Genomic DNA, 12,764 nt, shown 5'->3' on the forward strand with positions numbered 1-12,764 from the left:
TAGAGAGGAGTCGGAGCCTAGCATTCGAATCAGTTCGGACGTGTGTAGCAGTAGTTCCGACGGAAATGATAAGTTGCCGGATCTAGCAGTGTTCCATACTTCAAAAGTGTTGTAAAGTGACAGGATAATTATTCCGATGGGTGTGTAGAAATTTCGGAATTTTTAAGTGAATTTTACGACGAGAAAAGACATAAATTCCACGTGGCGTATTGAGCAGGTCGGTGGCTAAGAACTGTGACTGAATTAGGTACCGACAGACTTAATAATTGGTGAGTTTTCACAATCAAAAACAATCCGTAATTTTGTAGCTCTTACGTTTTCGGAAAATGCACCACTATGAACTTGCTAACGCGAGTGAAAGGGATTGTGAGTGACTGTGTTGTGACTAGCACGGACTTGGCAGTGATACTTGTTGATGGCTCTGAGCACTATGGGACTTAACATCTGTGGTCATCAGTCCCCTAGAACTTAGAACTACTTAAATCTAACTAACCTAAGGACATCACACACATCCATGCCTGAGGCAGGATTCGAACCTGCGACCGTAGCGTTCACGCGGTTCCAGACTGAAGCGCCTTTAACCGCACGGCCACACCGGCCGGCGATACTTGTTGACCTAAGTTACAGAATATATTAATTAAGTACAAAATTTCCAATATTTCATTTCGTGTGAAAACTTTCTCCCGAAACGTAGATTAGTGGCTTTAATTGCAGCCTGGTTCACGTCGAAGTACAGTAGGTTTCGCTCGGCTACCCTACTGATGATCTGCTGACACAATGTTCACATGTAGGTGCAGGTTAGTCCTAATGGGACGGAAGGAACCGCGCCGCCGCTATCTGACATTAGATTCAAGGAACAGCAATAAGATACAAAAATTACCACGCCTCAACACTGCCAACTGAGTTGCATGAAACAGAACACCACGCCAAAGATGCAAGTATGAGCGTTCTACATAGAAATGCTATAGACAAACAACTACACTTTCTTGAAAAACTCGAAGTATACAAACACAAAAGACAACTGTCTGAGTCGATCCTAAATGACAAATATTGAAGAATTTTTAGCATATTGCAGCCCCGTCAGCAAAAGTGATAGACTAATATTTTGAAGAATCAGCCTCAGTTGCGCGAATTTTCTGATCTTTACCAGGTTTCGGCTAAATTAATCTTGTATCATGTCGAATTAAGCAGTTTTAATTCGACATGGTACCATGGTACTATAGGTTTTAATTTTAATGTTGACTGTGCCTTACTCTGGCATGTTATAGCAATTTTATGCTTCTGAAGAAGGCCAGATTAATTTAGCCGAAACCTGGTAAAGACCATAAAATTTGCGCAACTGAGGCTGATTCTTCAAAATATTAGACAAAAATTGAACACATGCTGCAAGATCGTCTCTGTTTTTAACAGTAGTCTAATTATTTATCAAACATACACACACACACACACACACACACACACACACACGCACACACACACACACACACACACACACACCACACACACACACACACACACACACTAATACACGCAAAATATCTTCCCTCCTACCCAGTTTTTCTTCAACCAAGTAATTAGTCTTTTGTATGTCTCAAAGTTGGTTTCTATATAGTCACCTAGCCTGATATATGAAATACATCAGACAAATCAAAACAGTCTGTACATCCTAAGAGTGAAAGAGCATGTCTGTCTGTTTATATTACTCATTGAGATGATCCATGTGTTGCCTGCACGCACGCCTTTGACACAGCGCCGGGAAAAAAAAAAACTTAGTGAAGGCCCTCGGAGATTTCTATTTTATTCAGTGTTTGTTGTTGCATGAATGTATATGGATTATACGAAACTATGATATTTACAGATCAACAGAAAAAGCGGTTCGAAGGTGCCAGGTATCGATCCACGCTGAAACACCAATAATAGTACGTATTGTACTCGCCACTGACGGCAGTTCTGACTCTGGGATCCAGTCGATCCTACAGATGGTGAATAACGTCTTTGGATATGTTATTCCACACCTGTCCGACCTGTTCACATAGTTCTGTAGCGTTGTTGATTGACGAGTTGCATGAGTCACCTCTCGTCCTATCATATCCCACACGTACTCGACTGGATGCATGAGAGATCGAGTTGGTCAGGAAAGCTGCTCCAAGTCCTACAGAGGACGTTGAGTCGCACGGGCAGTGTGTGGGCGAGCGTTGTTCTGTTCGAAAAACACACCACCTTCCTGTTGCAAGAGCGACAAAAGAACGGATCTAACAACATTCTTCACATACCGAACGCTGGTTAGCGTCCCCTCCAGGAACATCAAAGATGAAAGAGAGACGTTATGGTCTAGGTTGGAGCCAGTGTGTCTTGGACGAATATGTTCCAGCAGACAGCGCTCACCAAGTCTACGTCGTACGCGCAAACGACCATAACTTGAGTGCAGGAAGAAATTACAATTAATTACTGAAGACAATGGCACGCCAACCCTTCTTCCAAGTCATCCTCTGACAGGACCACTCGAGCTGTCCACCTCAAGACCGTGGCGTGAGTGGAAGACGGGCTAGAGGCGTGCTTGCTACTAGTCATACGGCAAATAACCGGTTCGCGAGACTTCGTGTTGACACGTCTGGGTTCAATAGCCCTATTACCTGTGCTGTATAGCTGTACGACCTGCGGCTGCTGCCCTTACAGTACGACAATCATGGCGGTCATCTGTGCTGCGTATATGTCCGGAACCTCGTCTATGAGTGTGAGAAAGTTCGCGTGACCACTGGTACCAGTATCATGCACAATAGATGCAGCACGTACAACATGTATGGCAGTTCTCCGAAAGGATAGTCCCGCCACTCGAAAGGCCTCGATTTGATTTCTTTCAAACTCGCTCAGTTGCTTCCGTGGCATGGTTGCCGGCTTTCTTCACACGTTCTCTTCACACTGAGCCTTCTGGCTGTGAACTTTCCCTATTAAAAGACAGACACAGATGACGCTCTGATAGCTACCCCACTACGATATCTGTTGCTGGATGACGTTGAAACCAGTATCACTATATCTACTAACCCCAGGTGGCATATGTCGCCACTGGATCAAAATCGACGGTCGTCTTTGCAGGTGTACTACGTCTCTCTCTCTCTCTCTCTCTCTCTCTCTCTCTCTCTCTCTCTCTCTCTCTCACACACACACACACACACACACACACACACACACACACACACACACACAGAACATAAACTAAATACAGTTATAATAACTAAAACTCCTATATAAATTTGTCACACTCTCAACATTTTTTTTTTTCATGTTCTTCTCCCTTGTTAACTTCTGATACGCCACCTTTCTTTCTTTCCCTCACGGTATACAAATTCTATATAATGCATAATCTGAAAGAAATGACAGGAACACAATGCTATGACCACTGTTTACATTTACGCTTCCGTTTACCTATGTTGTCAAAAGCTGAACATAACTTTGATCGTTGAACGGAAGTAGTGTTTGTCATTTTTATTTTGCTACCAGGCACTTGCACAGGTTACCGAAAAATGTCATGCATACATGCATTACTAATTGACGAAGTCCCACCTGATCATGACAGTTTACGTTCCGAAGGTTGTAGTGGAAATGAAAGTAATTGTGATTCATTAGAGCAAAATTGTAGTTTCAGTTGCAAGTTAGACAAGACTGTTACATACATCGAAAAGAATTATCACTTTCCGAGGCTGAATAGGACCTTTTCTCCTGAATTCGTGTTTCGTAAAGTTGGGTGAACAGCTAATCCTACATTGGCTATCCCATAACAATGCGCGGTAATTCAGCTAATCCACACTACCTTCAATAAATAGAAACCGTATTATAATTCAATGTTTCCCTGAGACAGTTAAGTCTATTTATTATCTACGATTATGATCGAAGCAGATGAAATGAATTAAAATTTTTGCTGTGGCTGGAACCCGGGTCTTCTTGCTTACTAGGCAGAAATGCTACCCAGCACACCACCGCAGGACGATGGTCGACATTGCTGTACGAACTACTTAAGCCGTGGCAGTAGTGACAATATGTAAGGGAAAAATTAATTGAAATTTTTGTTGGGGAGGGCACTCAGCTTAGGTAGTTCGTGCAGCAATGTTGACCATCGCACAGCGGTGTTGTAATGTTTAGTATTTCTACCTAGCAAGCAGGAAGACCCGGGTTTGAGTCCAAGCGGCACGGTAGCTCAGCATGTTCGGTCAGAGGGTTAGCTGACAATAAAAAAAAAGTCCCGGCATCAGTACAAATTTTAATTCAGTTCGTCTGCCTCGATCATTGTTCACAAGGTTCTGGTCGTTGATTTATGGTACCAATGAAAGTAAATTGTATATGGGAGGGGGAGCAGCTGATCACCACACCCGGATTAAACTCCGTACCTCTACACTGTGTCCCATGTTACAATATTAATGGTTGTCCTTCCGTCACATGGGGATGTTACGTCTTGGTGCTATTAGAGAGGAGTAGACTATATGCCAGCACTGAGGTTTTGCCTTCTCCTCCTCTGATTGTCGCAGAACACAATTAAAACACTGCAGTGTACACACAGCCATAACCTACAATCATCAGATACACTTAACACAACTGTCACATACTGAGAGGAAAGGGGTTGTCGTGTGAGGAGCTTTATCCAGCCGAATGTACCATTACGGTATCCCAGACAGCAATTCCAAATTACTTTTTTACTTTTCTTCCTAGTGTGACACTACAACGCAGTCCTTGCTATGAATTTTTTCGCTTACATAACACATGAAACTGTTTGTATACGATGTATTGTCTAGTGTAAATATGTTTGTAAATACTATGTTTAAATTATGTAATATTTAACACTGGCAAGTTAGGGCATATTTAGTTAACGTTGAAGTCAGAGAGATTGTTTTGTCGCGCATCTGGGCGCTGGAGCGCGCCAGCGGGCAGTAGTAGTAGCAGTAAAGCTGTGCTCGGACTAAGGAGTACAGTCGAGTGTTGCTAGTCCTAGCTGTGTTACATCTAAAGGATAGTGTGTGGATCTAAGTACGACGGGAAAGTAATGGTCGGCATATCTGGAAGCATGGCCGGGCAAGTTATTATGGATTAAGCGGCATAGTGCTGAAGAAACGGGGACTTCAATGTGAAGCGCACTGTGGGCCCAAGTCGCAACAGTAAAAGCCCGATGCCACATTGTGTCGCTGCCGTGGACTTCTGTCGATCCACCGACAACGAGAGAAGTAAGATCTACGTAATTTTCGTAGGATAAAATTGTAGAAGGCTTGCCAGTGACTGTGCTTTTCTCTGAAGTTGAACAATTAATAACAAGCACTTTATAATCGAAGTGTTGCAGTTACATTCCACCCGACAATATCACCAAGTAGGTTCCTTCCAATCCTTACCTTATTGAACCTAGTGTGTCACGCCATTATCAAGAGAAAATATGTTAATTATGAAATTATTTGCATAGACGGTGAAGAGTAAATTTCAGACTGGTTATCGTAGTTAATTATTGCACTTAATAAGCTTACGCCAACCGTAGTAACTTAATAATAGACTGAAGTAATAAATTTGATTATTAAGATCATTGCAATGCATATTCAGCTGAAGTTAATTGAAGGATATTTCATGAAACTATAAAGCTTATTCCACCTGACCATCCCCCAATTAATGAATTATTATCATTCAAAACACAGTTAATCAATTATTGGCAATATATTTCATTATCAGTAGATTAAACTGTGCAAAGCACCTAATTTTAAAGACAGAACGACAGTCCATTATTCAAAATCTCGATAGATAATTATCTGTGTTGACAGCATTGCATTTATCTAACAAATTATGAACAAAATAAGTGTAGTTAGATTGTTATGACATCGTTTTATATGACTACTGAGCCTGACACAGCACTTACGTAAAAGTTCCCGTTCCACCTGCTGCGCTACAAACAGGTAAACTTTACTTTTGACACAATTATTCATGTACTTAACAGTACTCTCGCTCAATAGTTGAGCTGGCGACCGATTTTTTAATTGCTTTTACAACTTAATCATTTCTTTCGGCAAAATTTCCACTGGCGAAATTTATTTCCAAATTATTTCCATTATTTCATTTACCGATCGTTATTGAATGAAATTACTCATTGAATAACGATCAAGTTATAACGTCTCCTGTTTCCCGCGGAATAATCATTATTTACTTCGGATTCGGATGCCTCATCCCGACGCGGGTCAAAATTCATAATTCACGGTCACTGTCACCTTGTAATTTCGCAAATCCCGGGAAGCAGGGGGGTGTTATACTAGGCGCGTCAAAACCTGTCAAATGTTGACGTAACTGTAGTTCCTGTGTTTACGTCGACATTCAATACTAAATTTATCAGGGTATCTCGTACGCGTGTGAGAAACAAGTACTTCTCACAGCATGAAAAAAAGATGAAGCGTGAATCAGTGTGAACAGCAGAAAAAAAATGAAGGCAGTACTATAATCTTACCGTAATAAAGCTCAGAGAAAGATTCTGTAGCAATGAAACAACGTACCATAAGAATTCTTCACCAATTTTGTGGCCAGCATTGGAGCACGATGCAGAGTATAAACTGACGTATGTAGTGAACTTGCATCCTATTACGGACTACGTACAGCCGTTTTTTATATCTAGTGAAACATCGTGAGTCGTGGCGACTTGAGCGTAATGACTGTCTTTGAATAAAAGTGTCATTTCTGTTCGTCTCGTTAAGCATTTACATTACTTACCTTCTGTACTACAAAGTAGCAGTTCTTTCTGCATATATTCCAGGGTTCGTAGAGTTTTGTTACGTGGCAGTGACACGTCAGGTTTCGCACACCACTGTATTATTACGCAAAATTTTCACATGTTATTTCACAGAAATTTACGCACTGGCGATGGCGAAACTACATTTAAACATGTATGCGTGTAAAATAAAAATTTTTATTTGTTCAAGGCAGAACCGTATTTCCATAATTATATATTCTAAAGCAAATGCGGGCAAAATAGAAGGGTCAGCCACAACACGAACAGCGAATTACAAAATATTTTCACTTTAAATCCTGAATTCTCCAGAGTACTGCGCGTAGTTTTAGAAATTCCTGACTGTTTACTTCTTCACGACTGCAATTTCGGCGTCATGAACAACTCAGGAATACAACTACGTGCCTATGCAAACTATTTTGAACTTCTACTGGCACCCATATAAATTACATACCGCACTCACATGCATTTCGAAGTGTGGAATCCAACAACACTACAGAATCATGTTCACAAATTTGTGGTGACCATGGTGCTACTGCTGTGTGTATTAACTAACAGCTGTTCACACATGATACTACAGTTACAATATATCTGACTGATATAATTTCTGCCAACACTGTCACTTAAACGCCAAAAACTCTAGTAAGAAAGAAGGAATAAAAAGACTGTAACTTTCTGTGGTAGATGTGCTTATTGGAGAAAGAGCATATGTTTTGATTCGGGGGGATGGATGAGAAAGAGGAAGAAAGGCTCACGACAAAATCAGCCTTTTCATTTGAAAAGGAACAGTCCCGTCATTAACCTTAATCGAATAGGAAGAGCACACACACAAAGCGAGGTGGCGCAATGGCTAGCACACAAGACTCACATTCGGAAAGAGGACGGTTCAGACACGCTTCCAGCCATCCAGATTTATGTCTTCCGTCATTTCCCTAAATCGATCCAGGCCAATGCCGGGATGGTTCTTTTGAAAGGGCACGGCTGATTGCCTTCCCCATCCTTGACACAATCCGAGCTTGTGCTATGGCTCTAAGACCCCGATGTCAACGCGATGTTAAACCCAATCTTACTTCCTTCCTTCCTTCGATCTTTCCAAGAGGAGAACAGAAAATCTAAATCTCGAAGATCGGAGGAGAATGGAACCGCCACCCTCTCAAGGCGAGTGTACAGGGCTTCAAAATTGTGTGAAAAATATCACATTACAGCCCAGAGCTGCTGGTAAAATACTTTATTTATACAATCGTTTTCAGTCATCTAACCACCATTAGGTGCCTATATACCAAATAAAATAATACGTAAGTAATATTGTAGGCTTAGACTGTCACGAATCTGTTAACATATGTAAATGTTAACACCAAGACACACGTAATGAAACAATACATACGTAAAAGTAATCAAAGTATCAGGTTAGGTGAAACATAAAATCGTTATCGCCAAGTGATGAAACCATGAACACTGAAGCAAAAGACTACCATAACTCTGTGATGTAATTCATTACGAAAACGACATAATAGAGAAACATAAATGTTTCAAATTTGTACAGAGTTACCTGTTATCAAGTCGTTATTTAAAGTACGTCGTCACTCTACAAAAACTGTGCGATGGATATACACATTCATGTTAAAACCATAATCCGCGTTAACGTTGTCAACAGATTCATCCCACGCAGAGGTGACTCAACAACTGACCATTGTTTACTGGTGGAACCAAAGATGGTCGTAGAGGTCTGCATACACCGATAGTGACTAGAATCTTAATATTACTAAGCTGTGAGTTGCCTGCTACGATAGGTACATATTTCAGTACTAAAAGGTTGCTGTCAGATGTAACATACGGAAAAGCTGTTACGACTGACACGTGTAACTATAGTAGCAGGTAACACACAGCTTAGTAATAGTAAGACTCTAAGTCACTATCGATGTATGTAGACATCTATGACCATCTTTACTGTATCAGTAAACAGTAATCACCTGTTGAGTTACGTCTGCTTGATATGAATGTATTCACGTCGTCACCAATTACAGTTTTAATATGAATGTGTAAGTTCAATAGCACAGTTTTTGTCTATTGACAACGTAATTTAAATTACAATACGATGACAGGTAATTCTGTAAAAATGTGGACCATTTAGATCTTAATGTTTTTCGTAATGAATCATATCATCGTTATGGTATTCCTTTATTTTCAGTGTATTTTTCATTATCAACTGACGATGACAATTTCATTTTTCTCCTAATGTAATATTTATGTGAGTACATGACATAGCAGAATCATGAGTTCAAGCCTGTAATGTTACTACGTATTATTTTGTTTGGTATGTAGGAACCTGACGACATTCAGACTACTGAAATTTACTATTTCAATAAAGTATTTTTCCAGCATTTCAAGGTGGTAATATGACCATTTTCAATATATCAGAGTTGTGGGGCACTACCTCCTGAAAATATGATAAGAATTTATGTTGCCTCCCTCATTAAGACAACCGAATGATCATCGTTTCAGAAGTCGTTCTGCCAGCCACCACCCTCAGTGGTGAGGCCAGATTGACATTGAGGGCTCTGCCGTGTTCGTCTGTGGACTTGTCTGTATTGGGCAACCCACGACAAGGCCAGCGCTTTTCCGATCGCGCCGTCCGTCGAGCGAACCGGAGCGGCGACAGGCGGTGCGCCGTGGTGTTGTTGTCGCCGTCGCTGCCGCCGCCGCCGCCGCCGCCGCCGCCGCCGCCGCTGTTGATCCAATAATTAAGGACCGCCTATTGATTGTGGGCGGGCGGCTATCCGCCGTTAAAGTTGACGTCCGGGTACGAGGGTCTGAAGCTGCGATCAGCGGCCGGCAGCTCTACCCTGCGCCTGCCGTAGCGGTCGCGGCAACCAGCAAAGCACCACTGACTTTTGACTGGCCAGTGCGGAGAATGGTCCGTGGAAAAACGGTGGGGTCCTAGGCGTCTCATTTGCTTGGAGAGACAGTCTGTTTTTTCTGTTTTTTATTTTATTTATTTATTTTGTCGTTAGCCTTTTGATGGATTTTGATGCGGCCCACTACAAATTCTTCTCCTGTACCAACACCACCTTCTCACAAAAGCACTTAACGTCTTTATTTATCGGCTATAACGTAGTGTGTCTTTCGCTACAGCTTTTACTCTCCACAGGTCCCTCTAACATCGTGGAAGTTTCTCTTTGACGTCTCAACAGATGTTCTATTATCTTATCCTTCTGTCAGTGTTTCCCACATATGTTCCTGTCCTCGCCTATTTTATGGATGTCCTTCTCATTTCTTAAGTATCAGTCCACCTAACTTGCAACACCTTCCGTAGCATCATACCGGAAACGCCTAGTTTCTCTTGTTTACTGGTATTCCTACAATGCTGAGATTTCGATGTACATTCTCAGAAATTTTTCAAATTAAGGACCATGTTCCACAGCAGTAATTTTGCCTAAGCTTATATATTAAATGTATTCACAAATGCGAATATGAACAACGATCAGCCGTAGAATGGAATGACAAAACGGAAATTTGCGCCGCGCCGGAACTTGAACCCGGATTTCCCCCTTATCGCGATCGGTCGCCTTGCCATTTGACTGTCCGTCCACGACTCACGGCCACCCCCAAACAAATATATAAATTGTACAACCATTATGTATATTCCCTACAGGTGAGACATTTACTTGAACGTCGCTTGCCCTGTGTCTGCAGCTAAATACGATATTGCAGTCCCTGTGTCATTCTGAACTACGATGCAAAGTTCGTTTGGACATGCGTGCAATTCCAAGGAACTTTCCATCGTAATTCAGAATAACACAGGCGCTGCAGTATTGCATTGCCTAAGTTAAGCTGCTTCTTTTGTCCTCCTTCCTTCGCCCACTACGTCAGATAATGTTAGTGCATAAATGAGGAAAGGGGACGACATACAATATTCAGTATGATTATCTCACATTTCATTCAAAATGAATGTTGGTGATGCAAAAATGTGGCCGAGCAGTTCTAGGCACTACAGTCTGGAACCGCGCGACCGCTACGGTCGCTGGTTTGAATCCTGCCTCGGGCATGGATGTGTGTGATGTCCTTAGGTTAGTTAGGTTTAAGTAGTTCTAAGTTCTAGGGGACTGATGACCTCAGATGTTCAGTCCCATAGTGCTCAGAGCCATTTGAACCATTTTGAATTGAAAAAATAATTATAAACAGTGCTGTTAAAAATGGCTCTGTACATATTGGAATATCCCATTCTTAATCAGTTTAAAATTCATTAACATAAAAAGTACCTTTTCTCAGAAACTGCTAGGAATAAATATCTGAAAAAAATTGAGTTTTACGTTACACATTTCAAACCACTTCAGCATAGAAATTTCGAAAGTAGTGACTAGTCTTAAGATAATGGTTATTTGCGTACAAAGTTAACGTAAAAGTAAAAAAAAATTCAACATGTTCCTACTTATGTAAGGTTCTAAATACTTACATCTGACAAATCTTTGAAAGTTTCTTTCAAGACCTCCACTTGCAAAAGGAACTGTTGATTTGGGAATAAATGTCTCATCATTTTTTCTATGGTATGTTGTATTTGCTTCATGAATCACTTTATGGAGAGCATAGGCGATAAAAGGGTTTATCGCCTGTTGAAGAGAGGTGAAACAAAACTGTCCATACATCTTTTCTCATACCTTCTATGCTACTAACGGTTTACTCGATGGCTATGCCATAATAATTTTGCACATCTTGTACAACAATTTCTGTGAGTGTATTCTTACCATCCAATGCTCTGCTAGTTTATTTTCCTGATATGCAGTTTTCTGTTGTGGCATGCTCGTACGCAATCGCTTCTGGAAATGATCTATCGATTGTTGCTTAGTGATGGTTACATTTTCTACATATTCATTTCTACATATTCATTTCTACATATTCATTCATTTAAACATAACACTATGTGGGTGTGAGCATGCATATTCGACAGTTCGCAGACAGAAACTACATTTTTGAATCCCTGCCTCCGAGGGCAGTTATTTAGGGGATGAGGATTCAAAAGCTTACGGACCAGTTCAAGTAGAGAAGCCACATGGAGAAAATGTAACCACCACTAAGCAGCAATCCATAGATCATTCACAGAAGCGATTGCGTATGAGAATACCAAACAGAAAACTGCATATCAGGAAAAGAAATTGAAAGATGGCAGAGTGCCAGAGGATTGAATAGTAAGAATAGACTCACAGAAACTGTTGTGCAAGATTTCCAAAATTATATATTTGTGTGTGTGTGTGTGTGTGTGTGTGTGTGGTTGTGTGTGTGAATGAATGAATGTAGGTATCATATATCACTGGAAAGGGGAAATTCTGTAGACTATGAACAATGAAAAACAGAAATTCAAAATTTGAACGTTTAGTCCTGTCCAGGGTTCCTTAATGGGACAAACGACGTTGCACGCGTCTGCATTAGATAGATTAAAATACTAGCAGAATTACAGAATGTACTTCACACTTGTTATCGTTTCCGTGTTGAAGCAATGAGCGTGCCACTGAACGATAACTGCTATTTAAGAATAATATTTTCACTATGCACAGTTCCACACACAAACCAGCACTTCGAAATTCTTTTTTCTCGGCTAATCGCTCATGAAACACTTGCTACCCAATCCTAAAAACTGTCATCCGATGTTTATGACAGCTGTGCAGATACAGTGGCTCGATAAGATTAAAGTATATCCTGATGCTGATAATACACCATGTATATAGGCGCATCATAGCACTAATAAAATGAGGTCATAGACCTCTTCGTAAAAGACGCTATTTCAGTGCATGCATAAACTGAAAACGATGGCATATAACACGTAGAACGTCAGTATGAAAGATACGCGACGCCACAGAGGCTGATAGAAGTATTAAGTGCATTCTGCTGCCGCCAAAAGATCATGGATTACGGATATGTGAAGCAGCAGACGGGACCTAACCCTCATCACAAGGATGCATCCGTAGTTACCTCCAAGGTGACGAAAACACATTTTTTTTTCTTTTTCTCTTTTTCTTTTTGGAGCGGAATC

At 41.0% G+C, this 12,764-nt stretch overlaps 1 protein-coding gene across 1 annotated transcript in view; it reads left to right on the forward strand.

Annotated features, from left to right (window-relative positions):
* LOC126474758 (POU domain, class 4, transcription factor 1-like) overlaps positions 1 to 12,764 on the forward strand; it is a 177,741-nt gene that overhangs the window by 16,153 nt on the left and 148,824 nt on the right. The window contains exon 2 of the mRNA XM_050102235.1: positions 9,347 to 9,539. Coding sequence (XP_049958192.1) covers positions 9,347 to 9,539 — 193 coding nt within the window. The remainder of the gene's footprint in view (positions 1 to 9,346; positions 9,540 to 12,764) is intronic.

Source organism: Schistocerca serialis, chromosome 4 (genome assembly GCF_023864345.2).
Source record: "Schistocerca serialis cubense isolate TAMUIC-IGC-003099 chromosome 4, iqSchSeri2.2, whole genome shotgun sequence".
Classification (NCBI taxonomy): Eukaryota; Metazoa; Arthropoda; class Insecta; order Orthoptera; family Acrididae; genus Schistocerca; species Schistocerca serialis.